Consider the following 26,184-nt stretch of genomic DNA (forward strand, 5'->3'; position numbering starts at 1 on the left):
AAGGCGAAGTCTAAACCTGATCGACGCTACCAGAGACTTGCTAAAGAATTTGTCCATTTCAGAGGACAACCGGAGGGAGACAACCAACTGGAGGGAGACACTGGAAGGTGATGGTACGACCGAAGGTGCCGAGGGAGCACAAGGGTACCGTATGGGAGGCAATTTGTTTGGTTCGGTGTCAGCAACTTTTTCCGGAGGACCCACGAGTGGAGGTTCAGTTGCAGGAGGCGGAGGATCGCCAGGTACAAGTACACAAGGAATTAGAGGAGCGAGACCCAGCGGTGGGATGGCAAGTAAACAAAAATTGCCAAAGTTCACAGGGGAGGGCAAGGAAGACCCCTTACGGCACTGTCGTACATGTGAAACCATTTGGTCCGCCAACGGAGTAACAGACCAGGATGACTGGGTACAGCAGTTCCCAGCCACGTTACGAGGAGTTGCCATAGATTGGTACTCCGATGTGGACAAGCAAAAAGTGGCCACGTGGGCCAATCTACAGAAGGAATTCACAGGGGAGTTTCGGTTGCTCCGTGATGACAATGAAATTGTAACGGAGATATACAGTACCAAACAAGGTACCAGGGAGACAGTACGGGCATACATTCGGAGGCTGAAAGAACTCTTGGGTAAAATGGAAAGCCAACCTACAGATGGATTGAAGAAACGATGGTTCGTTGAAGGGTTGAAATCCTCCCTACGGAGGAAGATGAAAATTGTACCCCCGACGTCATATGACGATGCTTATAATAGGGCGATGGACCTGGAGAGCGAACACAAAACATCAAAGAAGAAGAAAAGTAACAAATCTCATCCGAGGACGATGACTCTTCACAGGAAAGCAGCAGTGACAGCGAGGCTGGCAAACGGGCGCAAGCGCTCCAGAAAGACATGGAGCGAATGAGAAAGGAATTCAAACTAATGAGAAGCACTGGTCGGAACGAAGGGGACATATGGTGCACTGAGTGCAAAGAGGAAGGGCACACAAAGGGTACTTGCCAAAAGAAGGCATTCTATGAGATTTGCCAAGTGATGGGACACTCCACCAAGGAGTGCCCATACAACATGAAAACCCGAAGTACGCAAATGAACCAGGTGTTGTTCACGGAGCAGGCCACAACATCCGCACCAGTGGGTACCGGCCAACATACTAACACAACGGCATCATCTGGAGGATACCGGGACAACAGACGTGACAGCGGAAGGAATAGCAACAATAACAATAACGGAAGCCGTATCCAGTATGACGCCAAGGGCCGGCCAATTATCCAATGTAGGGCCTGTAATCAGTGGGGGCACTTCGCCCATGATTGCATGAAGGAAGCCACCCCTCAGCACCTCTGTCGTTGGTGTGGGCCAGGCGACCATGAGGACGCAAATTGCTCACAGGCAAGGGTTAATCTCCTCAACATTGAGAAGGCTGAGAAGACTGGTGAGAAAGAAGTACTGGCGATCACCCGCGCCCAGACGAAAAAAGCCACTTATCCCTACCCCCGTACGGAGAAGGAGAGATTATGGGAGGCAAAGGCCAATATTGAATGTGAGATGACGACCGAACGACTGGACAATGAGGTGGCGAGTACATCATCCTGTACGGAAGTGGAAAATAACATCATTGGGCAAATCTTGCAGATAGAGGTGCCAATAAAGGTAAAAGACCTTCTAGACTCTATGCCACAATTGAGGACTGCCATCCTCACCAATATGCAAAGCACCGCATCGTCGAGTGCACCACAGGTACGGGTTCCCGCCACCGCATCGTTGAGTGCACCATAGGTAGGGGTTCCCGCCATCGCTTCGAAGAGTACACCACAGGTGGAGGTTTCCGTCAGCCCTTCGACTAACCCGATGTTACTAGCCTTGAGCAGTGGTAGACACCCAGCTGTGGTAGAAATGGGTATCCGTGGGACCATTCTGAAGGACACCATTGTGGACGGGGGATCTGGGGTGAATGTACTACCAGAAGAAACATGGAAGCGGCTGGGGAAGCCCACCCTGTGGCCACCCACATTCAACGTGGTGAGAGCAGACCAACACGGCATTAAGCCACTCGGCCTGTTGATGGCCCAGCAAGTGACAATTGGTACGCAACCATTCTTGTTAGATTTCGTGGTTATTCCCTCGAAGAAGAAAGGCTATGACGCCATCCTGGGGAGAGCGTGGTTGATCAACGCGAGGGTAAACCACAACTGCAAGAAAAATACACTTTCCATGGAGAAGGGAGGGCGGAAATATACCATTGACCTACACACCCAAGATGTCGGCGAAGAGCTCGCCTCTTCCGACTCGGACTCAGAGGACTCTAATAAAGGGGAAGGGGGTCCCGATGAAAGCAAGGGCAAGAACGCAATGGAGCCGAACAGTGAAGGGGTGCTCGAATTGGAGGGATGTTCTGAAGATGAGGTATGCTCACTTAACGGGCTCTTCCACTGGCAAATGGAGGATTACGAAATGTTCCAAAGCTACAGGCTTGAAGTAGAGGAACCAGAGCAACCAACAGAGGTGTACCTGCCGGAATACAAAGAATATTGGAAGGGAGACGCCCCAAACCTTGGCGATGTAGATAATCCGAAGAGTGTTGGCCACGATTGGAACCCTATATGGAAGACCGCAGTCTTCAAAATCTTTATTATCCTTCTTCTTCTTATGTACGGGAAGGAGACCGTGGTCCTGTTGACGTGTATTTTGTACACTATCGAACACAGAATAAAATACCTAAAGGTACCTTATCCTCTCTTGAGTAAAGCCTCCGAATGCTGAAGATGTCGCGAAAGGGATCAATCGGGATGACTTCAAGGTTCTTGTATGTAGGGTCTCTACGTGTGGATAAGCTCCCTGTGGTATGATGTGATTTGCTGGAATCACAAGGGGACTTACATTTGATGCCTGAACTTCTGATTTGCTTTGAATATTGCTGGAACACAGGATTTTCACTAGCTTAGATTTGAAAAAAGGAAAAAAGATGAGGGCGAGGAAAGGATCTAATCCTAACACTAAGAATGTAAGAGCAATGAATGATCTTTGATGAAATTCTAACTAAGTCTTGTTTTGACATCATAGGAACATCTCCACAAGGTTAGTGCGATCTTCGAAGGAAAGCTTTATGATGTTCAAATCATCACTGCAGGCATAGACACCATCAGGTTGATGCATATCGATGAAGAAGCGACAATTGAAGTTAAGCTTAAGCTGAATGATTCCAACTGACTACGCAAGGCAAGTCTGCAATCAACAAACTGCTAGTAGTATGGATATACGAATTTCACCATCAATCAAGCACATTTCTTCCACTCATCTAATCATAAAATCAAACATGAGAAGTATAAAGACCATGCAAATTGTCGAATCGACCCATAAATTTCACCATTTCTTCAATGAAGTTACAAGTCTTTTACAACCACATCTTGGCAACAATCTTTGCCTTCTCTCTCTACTCTACTCTAATTGCTATTCTAATACTTCCAACTGCTTCTAACTATATTCTAACTCTAACTATCACCTTTACGAAATGAAATGCCAGGGCTTATATAGTGCCCCCAATACAATTCGATGACTTAGATCAATTCGAGATCAATGGCCAAGATTCAACAATGAAAACCCTAATTAGGGTTTGTTACAACCATTACATAACATTTAATGCTTGACCAATGATAAAATTGTATTGCTTGGACACATGTCCTCTCTAGAAAATTCCACCAATGGATAGCCGGGGTAGGTACATCGGAGTTTGCGCCACCTTCCATGAGTTAGGTACATTGAATCTGGAAATGCTGAGGTGGACCACACTGATTGGAGAAGTGATGACTAGGATGCCACCTCGTCTGACACTTGTAACTTGGTAAATATTCAACTTGGTGTTGTTGAGAAGCTAGCTTTAATTAATTCATCTGGAACTATCTGCTTCTTCAACGAACCCTTGTTCTAACTTCTTGTGTCCTTGATGTGCAGGACGATTGATGTACCTTGCCTTGGAATACTGGATTGGAGAAGTCGCCCTTGATGACGTTAGTCCAAAGAAGGCCGTCCTTGTCGATGCTAGGCTGGAGGAGGTCGCCCTTGTCCTTGCTTGACCATCCTTGATCTGGCTTGATTTTCCTTGAGGAGAGTCTTCCGACTTGTGGATCTTTCGAGCTTGGGAGTCACCATCTTGGTACCTACACAACATTTCAAAACTAGTAATATATCTTTGAAAAAATTAAACTTTAAAAGGAAGATTCAAGATTTTAATTAGGAAACTTCATGATAAATCTTGAGTTATCATTTCCTAATTTAGGATTTTCAAAGAAAAATTTAAATCTTCAAAAATGGTGCCAAGGTGATTACGCCATACCTCCACTTGGGAATTAATTCTAAAAAATGATGCAAAAATAGGAGAATTCGCTAGGCAAAATGTAGATCAAAACTCCCTTTAGCAAAATGCGCCCCCTTTAGCTTGGAAAAGAACTCCATCTTCCACTAGCTTCTTTAAGATCTGGAAATTCGCCTTCAAATACCTTCAAAACATCTGGAATTTATACTCCAATCTAGCAAGAAATACGCCTCTCCAATAGCCTTCAAGATGAATTTCGCCCTTCTTAGTCTCCACTCCTGGTAGAAATTCGCTCCTCAAATTGCTCTTCCAAATCGCACTTGAAATGATGAGTGAATGATTTGAATAATGAAAAACATGCCTCAAATATATAGAGCGCTCACCATTTTATTTCCATGGGCCGACTTGGAAAAATAGGCCAAAAGATAAATAAAAATTAATAAAAGAAGAGGCCGACTTGATAAAAACATTAAATAATACCCCAAGCGCTCCAATTTTATTTTATTTTTTTAAAATAATAATAATTAATTTTAAATGCCTTTATAATTAAAAATTTCGATTTTTAAGGCTCAAAATTAATTATTAAATGCCATGTGCCATCATTAAATGTCAATTTAATTTCAAAATATTTCAAGGTTTTATTGAATTTGGCATTTAATGCAATTTGAAGGATATTGGGGCCCAAGCATGGGAAAATAATAGATATCAACAAGATCGCTCTGGTCCCTTGGAGAGGGACAGGAGCGCCTATACCTTTTGGACCTCACACTTCTTGTTTTTTACGTCCAAGACCTCATTTTTGACGTCCAAGATGGCATTTTTACTTAGAATTTCGAGCTCAATTTATTCGATCTTTGAAATGAGTGCACTTTAAAGCATTTTCACCCTGGTCCCTTGGTGAGAGACAGGAGCTATTTTGCAAATCCAAGCTTATCCGTCCTTTGTTAGCCTTCCAAATTATATTCAATGGATAAATCATGTTTTCCTTGGTCTCTTCAAATCATAAAATTGTCTTGATCCTGCAAGAACAATGCAAATTTGAAATTCAAGCTCCGGTCCTTCAGTGAGGGACGGGAGCACTTTTGCAATTACAAGCCAATTCGTCCTTTGCTAGCTTCGAAAATTATCTTCAACGAATCGATTGCGTCTTCCTTCACCCACCTCAAACGCGAAACTTGTTTTTCTCTTGCCCGAATCTTGTCTTGAGGGAAAATCGCTCTAGTCCCTTGGAGAGGGACAGGAGCGCCCTAGCCAGTCACCTTGGTCCCTTGGAGAGGGACAGGGGCGAACTTGTTACTTAGGCTGATTTTCTTCATTGTGGCGTACTTAAGTTATATTCAACGGGCAAAACATACTTCCCTTGACCTCCTCAAATCGCGAAACCACTTAAATCTTGCAAGGATAATGCGAAATTGGAATTCAAGCTCCGGTCCTTCAGTGAGGGACAGGAGCGATTTTTGCTCTCAGGGCCAAATCTTTTTACTTTTCACTTCAAATTTCCTTCGCTGAGGAAAATATCATCTCTTTACACGCCATGAATAAAAGTTCGAGTCCAAACAAGGTCTAAAAATGTGTATATGAATAAAATCGCTCTGGTCCCTTGGTGAGGGACAGGAGCGAATTTACCTTTCTAGACAAATACTTCATCATTTCATCGTCCTTAATCAAGTCTGGATGCTCTATCACGTTCATTTTGTCCTCCATCATGCCTTTGATGTCTCAATTTGTCCAAACAAGGTCAGGAATGACTCCACTAAGCTTTTTCGCTCTGGACCCTTGGTGAGGGACATGAGCGATTCGCCTTGGACCCTTGGAGAGGGACAGGAGCGAAATTCGCTCTGGATCCTCAGTGAAGGACAAGAGCGAAATTTGACTTTTCGAACTCTCTATCAGGACAATTTTAATGGAATATAACATTTAAGTATACTTTAAGTTATATTCCATATATACTTTCAGGATGTTTGAGAGTGGTTTCAGACCTCCAGGAGTTATATAGCAAAATCTAGTTTTTTGAGGTTTTTCAGTTTCCAGACTTAGTCAAATTTCAGGATCAGGACATTCCAGACTTAGCCAAATTTCAGGATCAGGACTTTTAGACTTAGCCAAATTTTCAGGACATTCTAGACTTAGCCAAATTTCAGGATCAGGACTTTCAGACTTAGCCAAATTTTCAGGACCTGCTATCCTATTGATCTCCCTGACAGCACTCAAAATGCAAAGGCTAACTAACAAAACCCTAAAAGACCAAAAAACAAACCCTAAAAAGCAAGGGTCCCCATTTGCAATGGGGCGATGTGTGAAATGGTCACAACAGGTCCCTGTAGAATTTGTGGTTCCAGGTCTTCTGACGGCCATTGAAAATAGACTTGCCACCAACGGGCCCAAATTGAAACCCTACCACGCGAAGCGCGCAGGGGACCCGAGAGGCCGGACGGACACCTGAGAGCTCGAAGGGGGACCCGAGAGGATGGAAGGGGACCTAAGAGGCCAGGCAAGCGACTCGAGAGGCATGGGACAAAAGCAGGAGACTTTTGGGCGAGGAAAACTGAGAAGGATGAAGAGCGATCCCAGAGATAGGGGACTCGAGCCGAAGACTCTCTAGACAATTTCAAAAAAAAAAACAAAAAAAACCACCGTACGGGGCCGTACGACAGATGACCGTACGGTTGGAAGAAAGAAAGAAAGAAACGTACGGTCGTATGACAGGCGACCGTACGATCAAAAATTTATTAAAAAAAAAAATTTGAAAAAAATCGCACGGTCGTACGACAGCGACCGTACAGTCAAAAAAAAAAAAAAAAGAACGAAAGAAAGAAAGAAAAAGGGAAAATGGCCACCGTGCGGTGGAACCATCGACGGTGACACCACCATGCGGTGGAATCACCGACGGTGACACCATCGTGCGGTGGAACCACCGACGGTGACACCATTGTGCGGTCGTCACACCGTGCGGTGGGAACCACCGAAGGTTGTTGCCGAGACATGAACCCACCACCGCACACCACACAGCCCGACCACCGCACAACACCGAACACCGCCGCACAGCAAGGGATAAAGGAGGAGGAAGACGCACCGCACGGCTCGACCACGCACCGCACGACCCGATCAACACACACAGCAAGGGTTACGCGCAACAGCTGCAAAAGGAAAAAGAAAAAAAGAGACCAAGCCCGCACAATCCACACAGCCACGTAAGGGCAAAATGACCGCCACAGGTAGACCAAGCAGCCGCACGATTGGAGGTGCCAATGCTGTTGTTGACCGGAGGTGCGTCCGTACGATAAGAAGGGTGTCGACCGCACGGGAAGGTGGCCGCACGATCGGAGGTGCCAGTGCTGTTGTTGACCGTACAGGGAGGTTGTATGGCTGGGGTGCCATCGGGGACATTACAGTGCCAAAAAAAACAAAAAAAAACGACGACGACCAGATTTAAAATGATTCGCTGGAGTTTGAAGCCAGGACACTGGAAATTCAGAGTGGAAAAGAAGGGTTTTTGACATCATAAAATATCACAGAAATGATGCGCACCATGGACTTTCGTGGGGTTTTGAAGGTTGTAAATTGGTGTTGGCGGCGGGGGCGCTGCCCCTCGACCTCGCGGGGGCACTGCCCCTTGACCCCACTGGGGCACTGCCCCAGACCCCGCGAGGGGCGCTGCCCCTCGACCCCGTTGGGGGCGTTGCCCCCAGACCCCCAGTTTATTTTGAGCTACAGAAGACCACGGGAAATGTTGTGGTTGTCCGTATTGTGAGAAAGAAGCCTGCAGCTAAGCATTGGCGGGGAAGCCATAAGCCGTAGAGGGAGACGGATTTGGAGGTTGGGAACAAACAGAGTTTGAGGGAAGGCATTGCAGGTCCGCGCAGTTGTATGACACTAGGGAGTTATTCAGTTCAGTTTTTGGCCTTTTGGGAGTGTGATGGAGGATTTGAGGTGTCTCCTAGCATTTGTGCCAGCGGATTGTGGCCACCTCCAGGCATGACTGGTACGCTTTGAGGAACTCGGAGTATGTCTTGGCTGGACGTGAGGTTGCCTTGGTGGATGCATAGAGGGCTTGGGAGGAGCTGACCACCAGGTTGGAGGCAATAGTCACGTGAGACTTAGTTCAGCGTACCCAGGAGTTGGATGTCGGGAGAGCAGCACGGGTGGCTATCGAGGACAAATTGGCTAGGGAGATAGTATCATTTGAGTAGCAGTTGATGGAAGCTGAGACTGAAAAACGTGTTTTGTAGACAAGTTTGGGTTAGGCACAGGAGGACTGTGATGGCAAAGGAAGCAATATTGGTGAAATCCGCACTTGAGCATCGGATGGTAGTAGAGAAGGGTTTTCAGGCACGGACGCAGCAAGTGTATAAGATCCGGGCCCGACTGGCATCAGTAGTTCCTGCCGTTCATCTCTATTTTGTATTAAGTCGTCGGAGTCGACTTCATTTCTTGGGGGGGATGATGTTGCCGGGAATAATCATTATGTTATGTTGTTATATTATGTTTATGTTGTCGTCGGTAATAATGAGTTGCGGCGGTCAGTTAGTTAGCCGACGGGTAGGTAGTTGGAGTCGCGACGGTTGTGTCGCGCCCCTTCGGGTATTATATATTGTGTACCTTTTCTTCGAAGGAGGATCAGGTTAGTGGTGTCAAATGTAATGTTATAAGCACTTATTGTACATGGACTGTGGAATTAATACAGAGGCTGGTTATTTAATATATTTCCATTATGTTCTGTGCATTTACTTTCTGCATTTAACCGTTTACCCGAGAGGGCAAACATTGGTGGGCATTTGGTGACAAAAATAGGGGAGTGGATTGCAAGTTCAACCCCCTTTATTTCAAAGTGAGTTTGAGGTTCACTGTGGCGAGTGATTACCATGGCTAGGCATGTAAATGTTGGCAGGTCAAAGTTCATTTTAAGCCTGGTGTGACTGAGCATGAACTGGTTGACAGCTTTAGGGATTGGTAAAGGTAGTCAGCACACTCTAAAAAGTGGCGTAGGAGAGTTAATTTGCTAGTAGACTGATTGCAACATAGTGGCATGAGCCCTTGTGACAAATTTGGCATGTTAGATGGTGTCATTGGAACCCAGCAAGGTTGTGGATAGTGGGTTTGGGGCTGAAGTGATAGGTCCGAGCATAGCTAAGGGAAAATTAGGAGGTTTTGGCTGGGCATGGATGCTTGGTATGTAGGCGTATGGTCTGCTACAGTGGCAAGAAGGTGACAGGAGGGGTTTGAGGTATATGCCAAATCAGTATAAGCTGGGTGACATCAAAGAAGAATCAATGGTGACATAACTCTGCTAGTAAATAAGGTCAGAAAATTATAGCTGCTTATGCTTGTAATCTTGTCCTCTAGTAGTAGACTGTCATAATGATATTTGTGTATTCCAAACCTTGTATGAAATTAACTATGATACTATTTCATTACATTATTGAATCAATGGAGTTATGAGTATCAATGTGACTTCAGTGCTTAATAAATTCTTTCAAACAAGCTGCATATAAACTTGCAAACATCAGGAAACCATTTCATTTACACATGCATGCAAGATGTTTAACAAAACTCTCATTGGGAATGTCTGAAAGAGTGAAAAATTGGGTGAAAAAATTGGCAGGGGATCTTACAAACTATGGTAGCTCGTATTCTAGAAACCTTTGTGTTAGTATTTTAATCTCTCTTGTAAGACAAGACAAAATAGAACAACACACATGGTAAAACCATTCTTCAAATTGTAAGAGGAATCTCCTTGAAATCTAACAAAACCTAAAACTAACCATAGACAAGAATTATAGATAGAATTTACAAGCTTGCACACTATACAAGATTTCTATAGAGGGTTTTGCATGAATACAGATCACTAAATACTAAGTTTTCCTAGGCTGCATACACAGAATTTTGACTGTTAAGCCTTGCAACAAGATTTTCAGATATAAAAGGAAGGTAAACTAATTCAAGCACAGATGAACGCAACTTCTTATTGGCTAAAGTAGAGACCAATATTTAACTACAAACAAATTCTTGAAGGGAAAACAAATGAATTCTTACTAACTAGCTAGAATAGAGGCCAGTAGATCTACATTAATAAGAAAGAATTAAACAATCTGAATATCATATAATTTCATAAAATTATTGACTAGCAATAAAATTACATTCATAGCTACAAATTAAAAATACAAATCTTGCCAATACAAAGCTTGACTAGATGCAATTTTCTTTTGATTTACATTAGGAAATTATATACATACAATCACTTCTATTGAATAGTTTCTAGATCATAAGCCTAGTTACAATTATCATTACAGTTATGTGCCCAAGGCACTTATTTATTAGATTTCAAAAGGTAGCTTTTAGGGATTTAAGAAATAACAGTAAACTATTCTAAAAAGTACCACTTTAAAGTGACTCTATCCCTATCTACTGAAAAAAAGGAAGGAAAACCACTTTAAAATAAACTAATTTTAAAACAATTAACAAAAGAAAAACAACTTAAAATTGGCTCATATCTATCACCTAGAAATAGCCACTAGTGGAGATGACAGTTGTTTGATGTGGCTGGTGCTAAAAATAGACTATTGCATATGAATCACTTATTTGGAACTCTAAAGCAAACTTTGACTTGAAATTGATGAATCCTATGGAACTTCTAAAATATGGAGAGCCTTCTAGAGCTTCTGAAAAATTCTAAAATCCTCATTTCCATCTGTAAATTGAAAAATCACTCCCTAGGGTTTGACACTAAGTTGTTAGAGGAAAGATATAGTAACGATGGTTGACCAAAACCCTAGAATGACTTCCTCAAACTAGTTTTTCAAGGGTGAGCTCATAAAATACTGGATATCTGACAGAGTTTAGGTACTTGATCAGCCAAAGGCATCCTAGATGCTGGCATTGAAATGAAAATCAATGTTTTATTGCTTGAAAATTGATTGGGTTACCATGCGGAGATCACTTATGTTCTTACCATTCTTTTCTCTTGTTGAGAGGAATTTTTGTGTGTTAAATCTACTCCCAAAGTGCACTAGAAGAGAATTAGGATGACAAAGTCATCATGAAAGTGCACTTCCTTTATGACTGTCTTATATTCCCTTATTGGGTGTAGATTTCACGTGGCCAAACCCTGTCATATGTGTGCCTCACTTTGACTTTATGGCTGATCTAGTTGTGGTGTGCGCTCAGGCACTTATTGCCATGTCTTATGCCTTGATGGAGAATTGAAGTGGCAAAACCCTTGACAAAGTGTGCCTCACTTTTGAGAAATGGTCTCATTTATACTAGGCACACTTTACTAATGTTATAGCCCTGTTTTGGGCAGAGTTTTGCTGGTTTGTGCCGAAAAAACATGTGCCTTTTTTCTGATATTAGCTTTCTTTTATCTCTTGAGTATGCTGGCATGGATCACTTGCATTATTGCCCATTTTAGGCATACATCTGAGCTGGTAAAACCATCATAAGTATGACCTACCTTCACTGATTTTGTTCTTTTAACCTAGGTGCAGATTCATGAGACTTCTGATACTTTTTGAAATAATTTGCATGGAATTAAATTCACTTTGCCACATTCTTTTGTTGGGTTTCTGCCATCTTTTAACTATCATGGTAGAAGTTTAAGAGGGCTTTGCCACTGAAAAAGTGTGCTTCATTTAAACTTGATACATCCCATTCGTTGCTTTGGCAGAATCCACTAATGTTGCTGCTACTAATTTCCTCCTTAGTCACACTTTTATAACATCTTTGCCATGTTATTGGATGGACTTTTACTCTGCTTTTGCCATGAAAAAGTGTCTTGTCTCGATGTTTTTCTTTGAAGGCTACGCACAGATCTCACTTGTCTTCGCCATTTTGCCCTTTGGCATGGATTATTGCTGTTCTCTTCATGAATGATGACTGAAATATCTTTATATCTCGACCTTGTTCATTGTTCTTGCATGCTCATGATTTACTCCATATTTGAATCTTTTCTGCTGCTTCTTTCATATCTGCAGACATAGTCAATAGGAATCAATGTTTGCTTGAAATAATATAGCCTTGAATCATTGTAAAAGAGTTCTGACATGATTGGTTTTCTTTTCCGGTGTTTTAGTGATTTTTTGGCAAGGTGAATGGTATTATTTAATATTTGCACTTAAGTAATAAAGTGACATTTAATTATTCACTTTGTTTAAATATTAAAGTGTTATATTTTGTTCCTTAGGTTGGACACCTAGGAGAGATGGGGGGCCTTTGCATATGAAATATTTTTAATATTTCAAAGAATTCTTTTTGAGTGGAAAAATTGTTTTTTTTTCGTGGAAAAATTGTTTTTTTTTCAAGCAACAAGAAGGAAAAAAGTACTTTTTTGAAAAAGTAGGAAAAAGGAAAAAAGTCTTTTTTTGAAAAAGTAGTGAAAAGAAAAAAGCTTCTTTTAGAAAAGCAACAAAAAAAGAAAAAGACACTTTTTCAAAAAAGAGGCAAAAAAAGAAAAAACACTTTTTCCTAAAATAGCTCTCAAAATGTTATAAAAGGAGGATTGAGGCTTGTATTTGCATTATTCAAAGATGTTGCATACATAATAGCTAAGTTACCGGTTCGGGTTCGGGCATCGGTTTGGGTTCAAAATACCGGTATGCCGGTACGGCAAAATTTTGAAAAGGGTTTTGGGTTCGTTAGTACAAAAACATGTATATATATATATAGCCTATAAGCATGAATTAAGATTAGGATGTCACATAGCATCATATAAACAACAAAACCAACATAAACTTGTAATCATAGCATCATGATCATACCATAACAGCATCATTTACATCAAGTTTAATATCAAAATGACAAATATTCAAGTATCATTGTTTCAACTTTCAACAATTTAAAGTTTAAACATCAAATGGATTCTCTAATTCATCATCCTCATTCTCCTCCTCATCATTGATGTTGACATTAGATGAACCAATGCCAATGCCACTTACACTTGCACTTGTACTATAAGTTTGCTTGCTATCCGAGTCATCAAATGCAACAAGCTGAGAAGTGAAGGCATCCAAATCAGTATGCTTTGGCTCTATATCCCACATCTTCGTTTCCCCTTGCTTGTAGTCATGTTGCTTGTGTGAAATGAGCCAAGTTAATGTTTTAAAATTCACTTTTAGGGTTATATTTTAGTTTTTTTATGTGGTGGATTTAAAAAAAAATTAAATTTTGCAAAAAAACACCATTTTTGGGCCATCGGACCCTCAGGTTTGACCTGGGTCCTTTTGGGTTCAACTTGGTCTGCACCATGCCTATGAATCACGGACCCTGTCCGGACCACAGCCGGACCAGACCATGATCGGACTGGACTAGTACCAGGGGTCTAGGGGGCCGAACTCGGTAACAAAATGAATAAAGTTCTTCCGAGATTGATTGAGGGCGAAAACCCATGCCAAATACACTAGTTTTGGTGGTGAAAGATCCTCCTTATCTGGTTTGGTGTTTTCATATAGGAAACACATTGATTTTCACATATTTTCCAGAATTGGGGTTTGAAGGCAATGAAAATATTCAAGGTATTTTTATGTTTTGATTTGTGGGTGATTGATCATACTGAATTCATAAGCCTTTGACTGAGTTTGGAAGCTTATTGGTGCGACTAAGTGAGTTAGGTGACAATTTTTGTACTGGAAAACTTACCTTAAAGAGAACAATAAGTAAACACATCATGCAAGAGGGAAAAAATATTACAAAATCGTAACATAGGAAACAAGATTCACCTACTTATGGACAGGAAGAAAAGATACTTGCTAAATGGAGCCATTAATAAGATGAGAAAAGTAATAACCCCTTCATTTTAGTCAATATTCCAACTATGGCAACACATCTTGAAAAACTTTGCAAAGCTTTCTTTTCTTTTTCCAAAGATCCATTGTTTAGGTAGGTAGAAACAAACATGCAGCAAAAATTTCAATGCAAAATGATTGATGTGCATTGGTTCCAATGGTCATCTTGCATAAGGAAAAACCTCTCCAATAGGTAGAGCTATTGTGCATCCTTCTAAGGGCATCTAGCAAGATCTTGTGGCTATTAGCACATTTGTAGGAATATTGATCACTATATATCTTGTTTAATTGTCTTCACTTGTCACTTCAACATATTCAAATTCCAATGGAGCATCATTTTGGTCCAAGAAAGTTAATAACTGTTGAAAGAAAATCTTCATTACGTGCCTTCGACTCTCTAGATCTACAATGGGTATCAGCTGTGCATCTCATGCTTGAAACACTTCATCATCTTCATCACTTGAATCTTCATTCAACAACCCATCTAAATGTAATTCATTAAAAAATAGATTATTGTCTAAGTACGCATGTTGAAGAAACATATCATTGTTCAATGACAAACTTTGTGATCTATCATCTTCTAGCACAAAATGAGTAGGAACGTGATCATCCAATGTGTGCATTTCCTCTTCAAATGCCATGTCATCCTTAAAATGAACATGTTGCAAGAAAACACCCATCTGTGGAAGTAAACCTTGCAAAACATTCTCACACGGTGGTGGCCTTGGGCAAATTGGGTCTCTTTTGCTTCATCATGGTGATTTACTTCATAGAATGCATCCATTAGAGGGAGAAAACAATTAGATTCTTCATTATTAAGTACAAAACTACTATCTTCATTTTTTGACCACCTTGCTTTTGATACATGCTTACAAACTTGTTCAGTATGTTTAGCATTTGTTTCTATGTTGATGTTATGGAGAGCTATCAAGGGCAAAGGACAAGATGAGTCAAACTTCATTAGGAAGTCTATTGTGTCTTTCATTGAAGACTTTCTCTTAAGGTGTTGTAGGAATAAGTCCAGAACATGAATTGAATCTTTCATATCCAAATTTGATCCATTGCTTGTATTTAAATCTCCATTGTTCCTACAAAGAGGAGACTATGCTTCATCCAACTTTCCTACCTTGCTAACTTCTAGAAGAAAATTATCTACCTTTGGCAATAAACTACCCATCTAAAATGGAAATTTCTTGTCTTGAATGTTCACAAGAATTTCTGAACTTGAGGTCACAATCTTTTCTCTACTTTTGTCTCGTGCAATTTCTTCGAATAATCCCTCAAATGCAAAGAAGAATTCATTAATGCTTCTTAATCTATGGCATAGTTACCATCCTCTTGCTTAATAAAAAATGGTGAATCATTTCTTTGCATTATGGATACTTGGGAGACTTTGCCTATCTTAGGAAAAAAAATATATGTCGTCTTTTCTAACATAGAAGCTTGTTCTTTTCCATAGAAAACAGGTAAGGTCTAAAAGGGCAGGTGGGAAATTTATCACTTCATCTTGATTTGTCAATGAAGGAATAAATATTGGCTCTTCAAAACAAACACTATCGGTGGCTTCTCCCATGGAGCTCTTCATCTACGCTCTTTTTAGGTCTTTGTTCTTTGACAACTATTTGATTCAACGAATTGTGGAATGTAATGTCCCCATTTTAGGATTCTCTTGCATTGCAGTTGACCCTGACCTGCTCGGTGGGTGTTAGTCTTGTCTGAGGGGTTATTTGATGTTTCTAGTGAGATTAGTTAGTCTTGAAGACACTTATGCCACTTTTTGATGTGATTCTCGGCTTTTGGTGCGTTCTCTAAGAATCTTGGAGAGGGCATTTGTTTATAGTAAGTCATGTTGACGTGTTTTTTATGACCGCGTCTAACATAGAATAAAGTTGCCTAACGGTCACTTCACTCTCTCTTGATCAAAGTACGATTGCATGCTAAGATTGCAAGAAGTTCAAACAATCGACTCCAAGGTTCCTTCATGCGTGGACGTGACTCAGTTGGCCGATGTGATTGCTGGTAATCCAAGGGGCCTTATGTGTGCATCGTTCTTTCACTTCTTTGCTGTGGCTGGAACTCCATCATCGGATATGGCAATTCTGCGATGCTATTGCTTCGAATGGACTAAAATGAACTGAAAGAAAAGGGAAAGGGTTCAGAAGGATCTAAATCTATTCCTAAGGGCAGTGATAACAATGAATAGTGCTCTGGTGGACAAATTCCAAATAAACCAAGTTCTGCTTCGCTAAGATAAACTACAACTCCGCAGGAACCAGTGCAATCTTCTGAGGATGTTGGAGGATTTTCATATTGAGAAAAGTGCATCTGAATACCCAACACGGCGCAATCCAAACGACTATTCACAATTGAACTTAGCACATATTTGGGGGTTCAGGCTAACTTTACACTGCAACTTACAATCAGCAAGATGCAAAAAGTATGAAACATGGAAATTCATCAAACACCATTACATTCTCCATTGGAATCAAAACACTAAACTAATTCTAATCTAAGTGAGGAAGGTGAAACCATGCAAGTTTTGAAAAAATAACTCAAGTGGACACCATCAGAGAACAATGTTTCACTATTATTTTCTCAAAAACTTATCGCAACAATTTCATACAAAGCTCCCTCCCTTACAAATGAGGGGGGTCACCCCTTATATAGGCCTCAAGCCCTGTCTACATGGAAAACCCTAATTAGGGTTTTCCCTAAAAGATTCCCCACTCAAGATGCAACAGGTGGGAATCTCCAATTAATAATCCATCATGCCCATATACAATTAATTCAAAAGTACCCAAAATAGCATCCATTGTGCATTCAATGCACCACCTCCTTCAAATTCGTCCAACATTTGTTGAATATTCATCCATGCAAAAATCACCCCACTATGTCATAAATGATCCATCATTTCCACATGCGGCGACTGCATGCAAAAGGAATCTGTCATAAATTCAACATGCAATGACCGGGTTGCCATTGGGTCAAATATTCCGGTAATGAATGCACCACTCTACTGCCACGTGTTCAATAGATCCTCGCCATGCAAGTGGACCCCGCTGTTGTATATCCACTCCTGTACATCTGGAATTGTTGGAGAGGGAAAATCCGATTTAGGAAGAATTTTCTTGAAGTCTCCTCAACTTTCCTTGCTTGAAGAAGGTTTTTCATCAATTCTGCACATTTCCTATTTTTAGGAAAATTTCCAAATTAGGGTTCCATGGTCTAGGAGAGAGAAAATCCTCCTACGAATCCAAATCTGTAAAACTTTTGAAATTTGGATGTGATTTGATGCCCGAGAATGGATTTTTCAATTTTTTCCCTGGAGGGGAAATTTCTTGTTCAATTCATCCCTGATTCCTTCCTTGCCTTAGAAATTTTATGTTCAATTCATCCTTGGGTGTATTTCTTCCTTGCTTGGAATTTTGTCCCGAAGGAAGGAATTTCCAATACTTAGCCAAATTTTCATCTTTCCTGGAATTCTATCCTGAAGGAAGGAATTTCCAATACTTAGCCAAATTTTCACATTTCCAAGAATTCCGTCGTGAAGGAATTTCCAACACTTAGCCAAATTTTCACCTTTTTCAGGAACTCTGTCATGAAAGAAGGAATTTCCAACACTTAGTCAATTTTTCACCTTTCCTGGAATTATGTCCTGAAGGAAGGAATTTCCATCACTTAGCCAAATTTTCACATGTCTCCTTTTCAACATCCCTATTTTTAGGGATCCTCCTAAAATTTAGGAGCCAGGTTCATTGGATGAAGAATTTCACCCCGATTCTGAATCTATAAAAATTTCCATATTTGGCCAGGATTTGATGTCTAAAAATAGCATAACTGAAAATTCGCCCGAAGGGAATTCTTCTTTTTATTCCTCCTTGACTCCTTGGATTCCGTGCCTTAGGCAAAATTTTAAATTCTTTGCTTGGACAAAATTTTTTTTTACCACGCCAAGGATTCATGAATTTTCTCTCTGTGAATGACTTCTTGGATTCAGCGCCCCAGCCCAGACCTGGACACATTTTGGCTCTATCCATGGAGAGGTGGATTATTGCACTTGTGAATTCATTCTTGGTTTTAGCGCCCCAACCCTGACTTGGGCGCATTTTGGCTCTGTCCACGGAGAGGTGGATTATTGCACTTGTGAATTCATTCTTGGTTTTAGCGCCCCAACCCTGACTTGGGCGCATTTTGGCTCTGTCCATGGAGAGGTGGATTATTGCACTTGTGAATGGCATCTTCAATTCCGCACCCCAACCCAGTCTTGGGCGCATTTTCACCACGTTCATGGATTCATGGATTTTTCCATCATTTCAGGCTCTTCGTCGGGATATATATATGAAATATAACATTTAAGTATAAGAAAGGAACCTTTCTTATACTTTAAGTTATATTTCATATATATTGTCAGGATGTTTGAGAGTGGTTTCAGGTCCATAGGAATCATAATGCAAATTCTGGATTTTGGAAGATCTTCCAAATTTCCAGACTTAGTCAAATTTCAGGCCATTTTCGGATCAGGATGACATTGGTGGATTGATGTGAATTTCTGGACTTGGATGATCATGCTTGCTTTCCTCTTCTGGAATAGGAGATCCAAACTTAGCCAAATTTTGACCACTGTCTGTGCTAAGATGCCACTTTGGGATTTTGAAGGTGGATTTTCCAGACTTACAACAATTTTGTGCCTTCCACTTCAGGGATGATTCTCATACTTAGCCATTTTAGACCCTTGCCTGTCTGCTTTCAACTTTCCAGATATAGAAGTGATTGTGCATGTTGATTCTTCGTTGTCTGCTAGCTTATTCCTGCCACAAATAGACTTTCCCGAAATAGAAACTTTCCAAAATGTTAGAGTTAGAGCCTAAAATAGGACGCAGGAATGACTTACTATAAATAGAAACTTACTTAAAATAGTAAGTTTGATTTTTGGCAAAATGGCGACATTCCGGGACTCGGAAAAATCCCTAAAAAATAGGGGCTTTCTAAAAATAGAAAGTTGCTCCGTTTGGGCTCAAATTTTATTGGGAGGTCCCTTGAAGGGTCCTGATTCCAGTCGTATGTTCAGTTTTCCCAAAACCCTAACAGAAACCCCTAAAATCTAGGATAAAAGGAATAAACCCAAAAACGAGACAAAACAAGCCCTAGGCTTAGCCGAATTTGCTCAAACGAAACGCATACTTGACCAATATGACCCCCAAACACTTGCAAAGCAGATAGACTGACGAGACTGCTGTGAAAAGACCACAAAAATGCAAGCCAAAAAAATCGGGAGGGCCTAAAAAGAAGGGGGTCCCCATTTGCAATGGGGCGATGTGTGAAAACGTCACAAGAAGTCACTTGGTTGGTTTTCGTTTCTCATCTTTCATTATCAAGATCACTCCAGTATAGTCAGATTTCGATTCCAATGCATTTTGATAGTTTTTGCAAAATGAGTGCATTAATGGCTTTATATTAATTATATTTGTAAGGTTGCTTAAAATTATTTAAAATATCTTAAATGCACTTGAGTGTTATAGCTTGTCAGGATTGGGATAAAATGTTTTATATCATGGATGCATAAAATAGGACCTTATGTGTCAATTTATCATTATTTTAATAAAAGGTCCTTTTTGGAGCTAAAATGGAGTTTAAATTAGTGTTCCACGGGGATGCGTCTCCATAGTTTAAAAACTCGTGGACTCGCCACGGACTCGCGAGTCCATGGGAGCCACGAGTCGACTCGCCAAGGACTCGCGAGGCGAATCCATTTGAAAGACTCGCGAGTCTTTTGCAAGGACTCGCGCGAGTCTTTTGCACGAACTCGCGAGTCTTTCAGATGGACTCGCGCGACCCAGAAAAACAATCAGGCAAGCTTTAAAAATGAGTTTTTTTTCGTTTTTTTTGCCTTCATTTGGTGTAACTCCCCCCCTTTTTGACTTTTTTTGGGGGTAAAGGGTAACCCTAATTGGACGTGGGCCAATAGAAAAATAACACCCAACGCCTTTATAAAATAATAAAAGTATTTTTGGCCTCGTGGGGCTCTGTCCCTCAACCCCGCCCTGTATCGCGAGCGCAAGGGGTGCTGCCCCTTGACCCCACAAGGGGCAATGCCCCTTGACCTCAACTTGGGGGCGCTGCCCCCAAACCCCCGTCAAAAAATATAGGGGGAAACTGCGCTGATGGAAGTAGGGAAAATTTAACCTCCGAGTCTGATTAGGCTCCATATAACAACATAATTAGCATTGAAGAAATCTTGGTATTATACATTTTAGAGTTGAAAGTTTGAAACTATGAGTATGAATGATGAAATTTCAAATATTGCGCGTTTGTTGATCATATGACATGTGTAATGTTTCAATTATGGCTCTTATGTTCTCTAAATGCATTAATTTCTTTATTTTTTTTGTAAAACTATGGTTTTTTTTTGCTGAGTCCTTGCCGAGTCTTTCGCGAGTTTTTCACGAGTCTGAGTCCGAGTCCAAATTTTTGGTTTCTCAGATGATTGTTTTCTCTCTGGTGAAACCCTTGGGGTTTTTGGAATTCGAACTTTGTTTGTCTCAACCTTTTGAAGGATGGAAACCCTCTTGAAGAAGATTGACTACAATGGTGAGAGATCCTCCTTGGTCAATTGCAGTGTAACTCATACATAGTTGCCTTGCAGCTTGGGCAAAAAGGAGTTCCTGCAGGAGGACAGAATGATTGAAGATTCAAATACTTGATGTTTGTGTTGCTAGACTATGAGTTCTGAAAATTTCTGAGGTATTTGTCATTTTATAAAGACTGTTAAAGTTACAAATTTGAGGGTGAAAGAAATAGTTATGAGCTGGTGAACGGACACCATGTTAGACTTGAGATTAGAGTGTTCAGTTTAAGGGCTGAATTTCAATCGTGGATTCCCAACTTAACACAGCATGTTAAAAACCAGAAGTCGCATTAGAATTGAGAATAAATGGGAGTAAACATTGGAATTAAAGTTTGTTCATGAAGCCAAAGCATCACTTTTTGTCTGTTGTGGGTGATGTGGAAAGGAAGACAAACCGACCAATCCAGCGTAGGTTTTCTTTAGCTGGGCATTATTTCACTTTGACTTTGGTGCAGATTTGAAAGTATTGGAATCATAACGGATAAGACAAGAGCATAAGAAGACAAAACAAGCTGACTGGATTTTGTTTGACTGAAGGTGTCCCTGTTGGAGCAAATAAATTAATTCAATGCCTTTAGAACTTAGGCATATTTGAGTTGATGTGAGTTTGGAACAAATCGTGGATAGATACATCTGATTGCTGCTGATTTTGGTACTCTTCTCTCGCACATGGGATTTTTATAGAATACAATTCCACTTTTCAGCGAGGTGTGATTTTTTTTGCTATTGAATTTACTGCTGGGCATGAATAGGGGACTAACAGGTGTCATTCTTTGTCTCCGACTGGATTTTGACTGGTAGCCATAACTGATGCTTCTGGATGTGGTTTTTGTGGGAGGCTGGGGGCTTGATGAAGGTCATAGTAGAGTCGACTTCATTGATTGAAGGGTTGCTGTACATAGTAAGCCTTCTGGCAGGCGTGACAGGGCAAAATTTTGAAGTGTAGACCTGTATAAGTGGCTGAAGCCTTCAAGCTGCATGACATTGTAATCTTCAAGTGATGTTAGTCTTACATCTGCTATAATATGGTCAGATTTCTGAGTATTTAATCTATTTTCCAACAGCAATGTAATGCCATAAAATGCAAAGTAACTGTATATTGTTCTTTGTTATTAATTCTTGATGATGCAATATGTGCATATTTCAAATGTCGAGTGTTGAGAGTTCTATTACATCTGAAGACAAATTACTTGCAAATTAAAACTTATGCAAACCGTTGATAAATTTATCTGTCCTTTAAAACTTGAAGAACGAACAAAACTTGTCATACTTGCAGTCGTGACAACTGTTTGATATAATGCATAAACAGTAAATCTTGGAAAGTTAGTTAGAAAGGTGCAAAAAAATGGTGCTACAACAGGGGTAGAACATCACATGGAATCGTTAAATGTATTTACTTTTCTAGCACAAGTTGGTCCATATTGAATGTATATAGAGTTGCCATTGGGCTTATCTTGAATTTTTTCAAGGTTACCCAAAAACATTTGATAATTTGACTTGGAAGCTACCAAGAGCTGCCTCATGTGATGCTTCTTTGAACAATGTTGAGCATCGTAGTTGCTAGTCTTGTAGAAAGAGAAAAACTTGTGAATGATATCATCAGGATGTGCCTCCAAGGTGAGCCTTTCAAGTGGAGAAGGTAGTCTAAGTTTGAAATTTTTATGACTTTTTTGAAAATGTCCTTGATCTTGTTGTATTGGACCATTTTGTTGAAAACTTGAAACAGTCTTTTCATGTTGGTCACATCAATCATGATTCTCCACAATAAAGGGTCAACTAGACTTGAGATCAAGGGCTTGATGGAGCCCTTCTTGAGTTCACTAGTAGTGATCATGTCATCTTTGAGTTTAACTACAAATGCTTGGGCTTCGTCAAGCTCATCAATTTCAAAGGTTTTGATCAAGAAGAAGTGCATGGATAAAACAACTTCAGAGAATATTGGGGCACAACAAAATTTTCTCTCTCATGATTTCCCAATTTTTAAGGGAATCGGTAGTGAGATGGTGGAACCATTCTACTATTGCTTCAACCAAAGTCTGAATGAAAAGTTTGTCTACAACATCTTTGTGTGAAATCTCCAATATGTTGCAAGTTGTGAATTTCTAGATATGTTCATTTGGGTGTTGAGTACCATTAGCCATTGCAATTCTATCTACAAATTTCTCACTAAAATCCTAACACCTAAGCTTAAGAATCGAACTTCGACTTCCTTCTCTTGTTTCTATCCAACAAAACAAATTTGTTTTTGGAAGAAAACTTTTTGACTCTATTATTTTAGTTCATGAAGTTCTACATTTGATGGAAAAACCTAAAAATGTAGGAAGGGTGCTCGTATTGGACATGAATAAAGCCCATGACTGGGTTTCTTTAGCTTTCTTGAACAAAGTTCTCGAGAAATTTAGATTACAATAGAAAATTAGAGATCGAATCTTCTCTTGCATTTCCATCCCTATGTTTTCAATGTTAATCAATTGTTGTACAATATTCTCAGTATTAAAATAATTTTCTATAACTCCTATAACTTCACCTCGCTTAGATATTTTCACTATAAGGCCTGAAGTGGGCCCTTTGCTAGTGGTCTGGCCTCAGAGCTTTTCTAGAAATTATTTATAGTTTATTTTCACTGCAGTACAATGATTCGTCAATGTAGTAATAAATGTCTTGTAATTTCTCTTATTTGGATGTCAATGCTTAGCAGCACCAATAAGGTAGTTGTTGGACCTTACAAAATGAAAAATATCAGACCTCAATTTGTCTGCATTGCTTTTTGATGACTCATTTGAATTTCTCCCCACATTAGATATGGTTGTGTCTCATGATGTATATCTCTTTTGTTGCAAACATATGCAGCATGGCAACTGATCTTGGAGTTACAACATCAATGCTTTCAGAATCAACAGATAGTCGTTCAAAATGATGGCTAGGGCTGTGATAGTATTTTCAGGTGATACACTAATCTGATGGAATTTATTATCTGATGAGATTTTACAAAATTATTTCTTGTCGTAATGCACTTTACAAATGCATTCACTGAAGAAAATTCAACCATATAATAAATCTTGAACCCGTCTCAAGAAGTATGGGTATAATGCCTCTGTTAGATTTCAGTTCCGTTCAAGATTGAAGAGAGAGAGAGTTGTGTATCTTATAACCCAGAACAAGTTTTGACAATGAATATATACTTCCATTTCGCATGATGCTTGTAGCCACTTTGAAACTGAAAATAATCTCTATTGATCTCTGCATTTACTAGGATGTTTAAAGGTTTCCGCATAACAAATATCAGTGGTAGAAGTTATCACAGGGTCCATCTTGGGATCTCAAGTCTCAACCTAATTGTTTTTGTTTCTAAAATCCTCGTAGTCCATGGTGAGCTGTAAGTTTAACCTCAAAATGTGCTTCTTAATATTTATGCATTAAAAAGGGGATCATGGAAAGAGCAGAATTTTCCTACTGTATACATTTATAATGGAAAATATACCAAAAATAGTAAATGAGATTTATTACTCTATAGATATTCTGAAAGTTGCCTCCATTTTGTGTGGTAATATACACAAACATGAAATTTTAGAATTTCCAATAAAAAATTGTGGTACGCTTTTTTGAATACCTAAGAGAAGCGTACATGCATATTGGCATGACATCAACATGACGTTGCCATGCAAAAATTCTTTGAGCTGCATTCTTCAAAGTTTTACTTTTTAAGTTTTTAACAGTATAGGATTATATTGTTATTTTCCTCTAGAAGCTAACATTCATGGGTCTGTCATCAGTTTCATTAATTCAATCCTAGTTTTAATCTGCCTTATTTAGGAACTTTCATAAGTGGGTAGGTTATGAATTGTATTTCATCTTGCTAGAGAACTGCACGCTCCTCGTTTCACCTAATAGTGGACCAGGTTGGCTGGGACACTATTATGCATTGCATTCGTAATTATTTTTCTTTAACAAATGCTTCCCACTTAATCAAAAGGATCATTTGATTTCGATATGAACATATATCCGCAATTTAATTATATAGCTAGTTTGGTATACTCTTCATTTATGCTTTGTTTTTGAACTTATCTGTCCTTTGAGAGATGTTTGCCTCAAAATCATTTAGATGACATTGTACTTCCACAGTTCGACTAGATCCTTCAGGTAAAACCAGAGTTTGAACTTCTGTCTCTCACGATTCATATCGATAAGCTTTCAAAGATAATATGTTATTGTAACCTTGTCTGTGTCACGACTAGACCTCCCCTGAACCGCATGGATCTACATAATAACTGTTTTATAGTGGCCCCCGGTAATATATTGAGTACACAAAAACACACTTGCAATTTTAAACTCATTTTCAAAACATTTTACGATATGTGGGGTGGTAGAGAAATTATGGAGTAAAGAAATAAATCCACATACACAGATCCTTTGGGAAGGTTTTATCTTTTATGGAATTTGAATTTTATTTGTGTTCGAGAGTTTCTTATAATTTTTTTTATTATTGTGATTTTTTAAGCATCTGTTTTAACATTAAGAGGCAGTGTTTGTTGGAAATGGGTATCCAGCCCTTAGAATGCACCAATGCATAAATTATTCTTATACACCATAACTTATACATTGATCCATTTTAGGGGCTGGTTAACCATTTCCATGTTTGTTGACTAATAGATGTTACCGTTCATCTAATTGGAGCTTTGGATGTATAGCTAAAGAAGATGACTCTTTGACTTATACTGATTTTGCTGCAGATTATATGGCCTCAGACAAGCTAGGTTTGTGGACGGATGGCACATTGATTATGGCATTAGGATTGCACAGAAAACTATCCATTCTCCTGAATTCATTCACGTGCTTGTATTTTTGTTAATTTAGACTTGTATATATCTTTTGATAAAGTCAATTGAAATTTTATCAATGTGATTACTCTTAATTTGGTATTAATATCTTTTGATAAATTCAATTGAAACTTTATTGAGGTGACCCTGCTTAATTTGGTTCAAAATGGATCACTCAACACAGGTTAGGAACTGTTATTCCAAACTAAGCTTTCGTTACTTAATGGGGTTTCAATGACATCTATGCTGTCTACTGGTATTCTGTTAGCTTTTGATTAAAATTGCCCATGATCTTAGCTCTATATCATTGCAACAAAATCTGAACGTGTTTGCTTCTTTCTTTAGATTTTGAAGCTCACAGATTTCAGTTTGCATATATTACACTCCCTGTGGGTAGGATCATTGACTTTGCAGTGAATGCGTTTAAATTATTTTGGATTTTGATATTATGGTACTTGTGTTTTAGTAAAAGTAATCATGAATATACGTTCATACAACTTTGTCATCAAAAGAATATCAGCCCTATGTTCGGTCTTAATTTCTGTTCCTTAATTTGGGGGGTTTTGTTAGTTTTGGGTTAAATTTAAGCAGAATATCTTTAGGCAAAAGAATTCTTTTTAAATGTGGACTCTCTGAACACCTAATTATACTACATTGATT

The 26,184-nt window shown here is 39.7% G+C and overlaps 1 protein-coding gene across 3 annotated transcripts in view; it reads left to right on the top strand.

Annotated features, from left to right (window-relative positions):
• Positions 1–25,677, top strand: part of LOC131035902 (WUSCHEL-related homeobox 8) — a 72,468-nt gene extending 46,791 nt beyond the window's left edge. For 2 of the 3 annotated variants that reach the window (XM_057967671.2, XM_057967672.2), the window contains 2 exons: positions 23,558–23,651; positions 25,438–25,677. In XM_057967671.2, the coding sequence (XP_057823654.2) occupies positions 23,558–23,624 (67 nt within the window). In that variant the 3' untranslated portion in view covers positions 23,625–23,651; positions 25,438–25,677. Of the gene's footprint in view, positions 1–23,557; positions 23,652–25,437 lie in introns of those variants that run through there. The other variant, XR_009104009.2, reaches the window with a different exon arrangement.
• Positions 25,678–26,184: the final 507 nt, after the last annotated feature.

This window comes from Cryptomeria japonica, chromosome 8 (genome assembly GCF_030272615.1).
Source record: "Cryptomeria japonica chromosome 8, Sugi_1.0, whole genome shotgun sequence".
Lineage (NCBI taxonomy): Eukaryota > Viridiplantae > Streptophyta > Pinopsida > Cupressales > Cupressaceae > Cryptomeria > Cryptomeria japonica.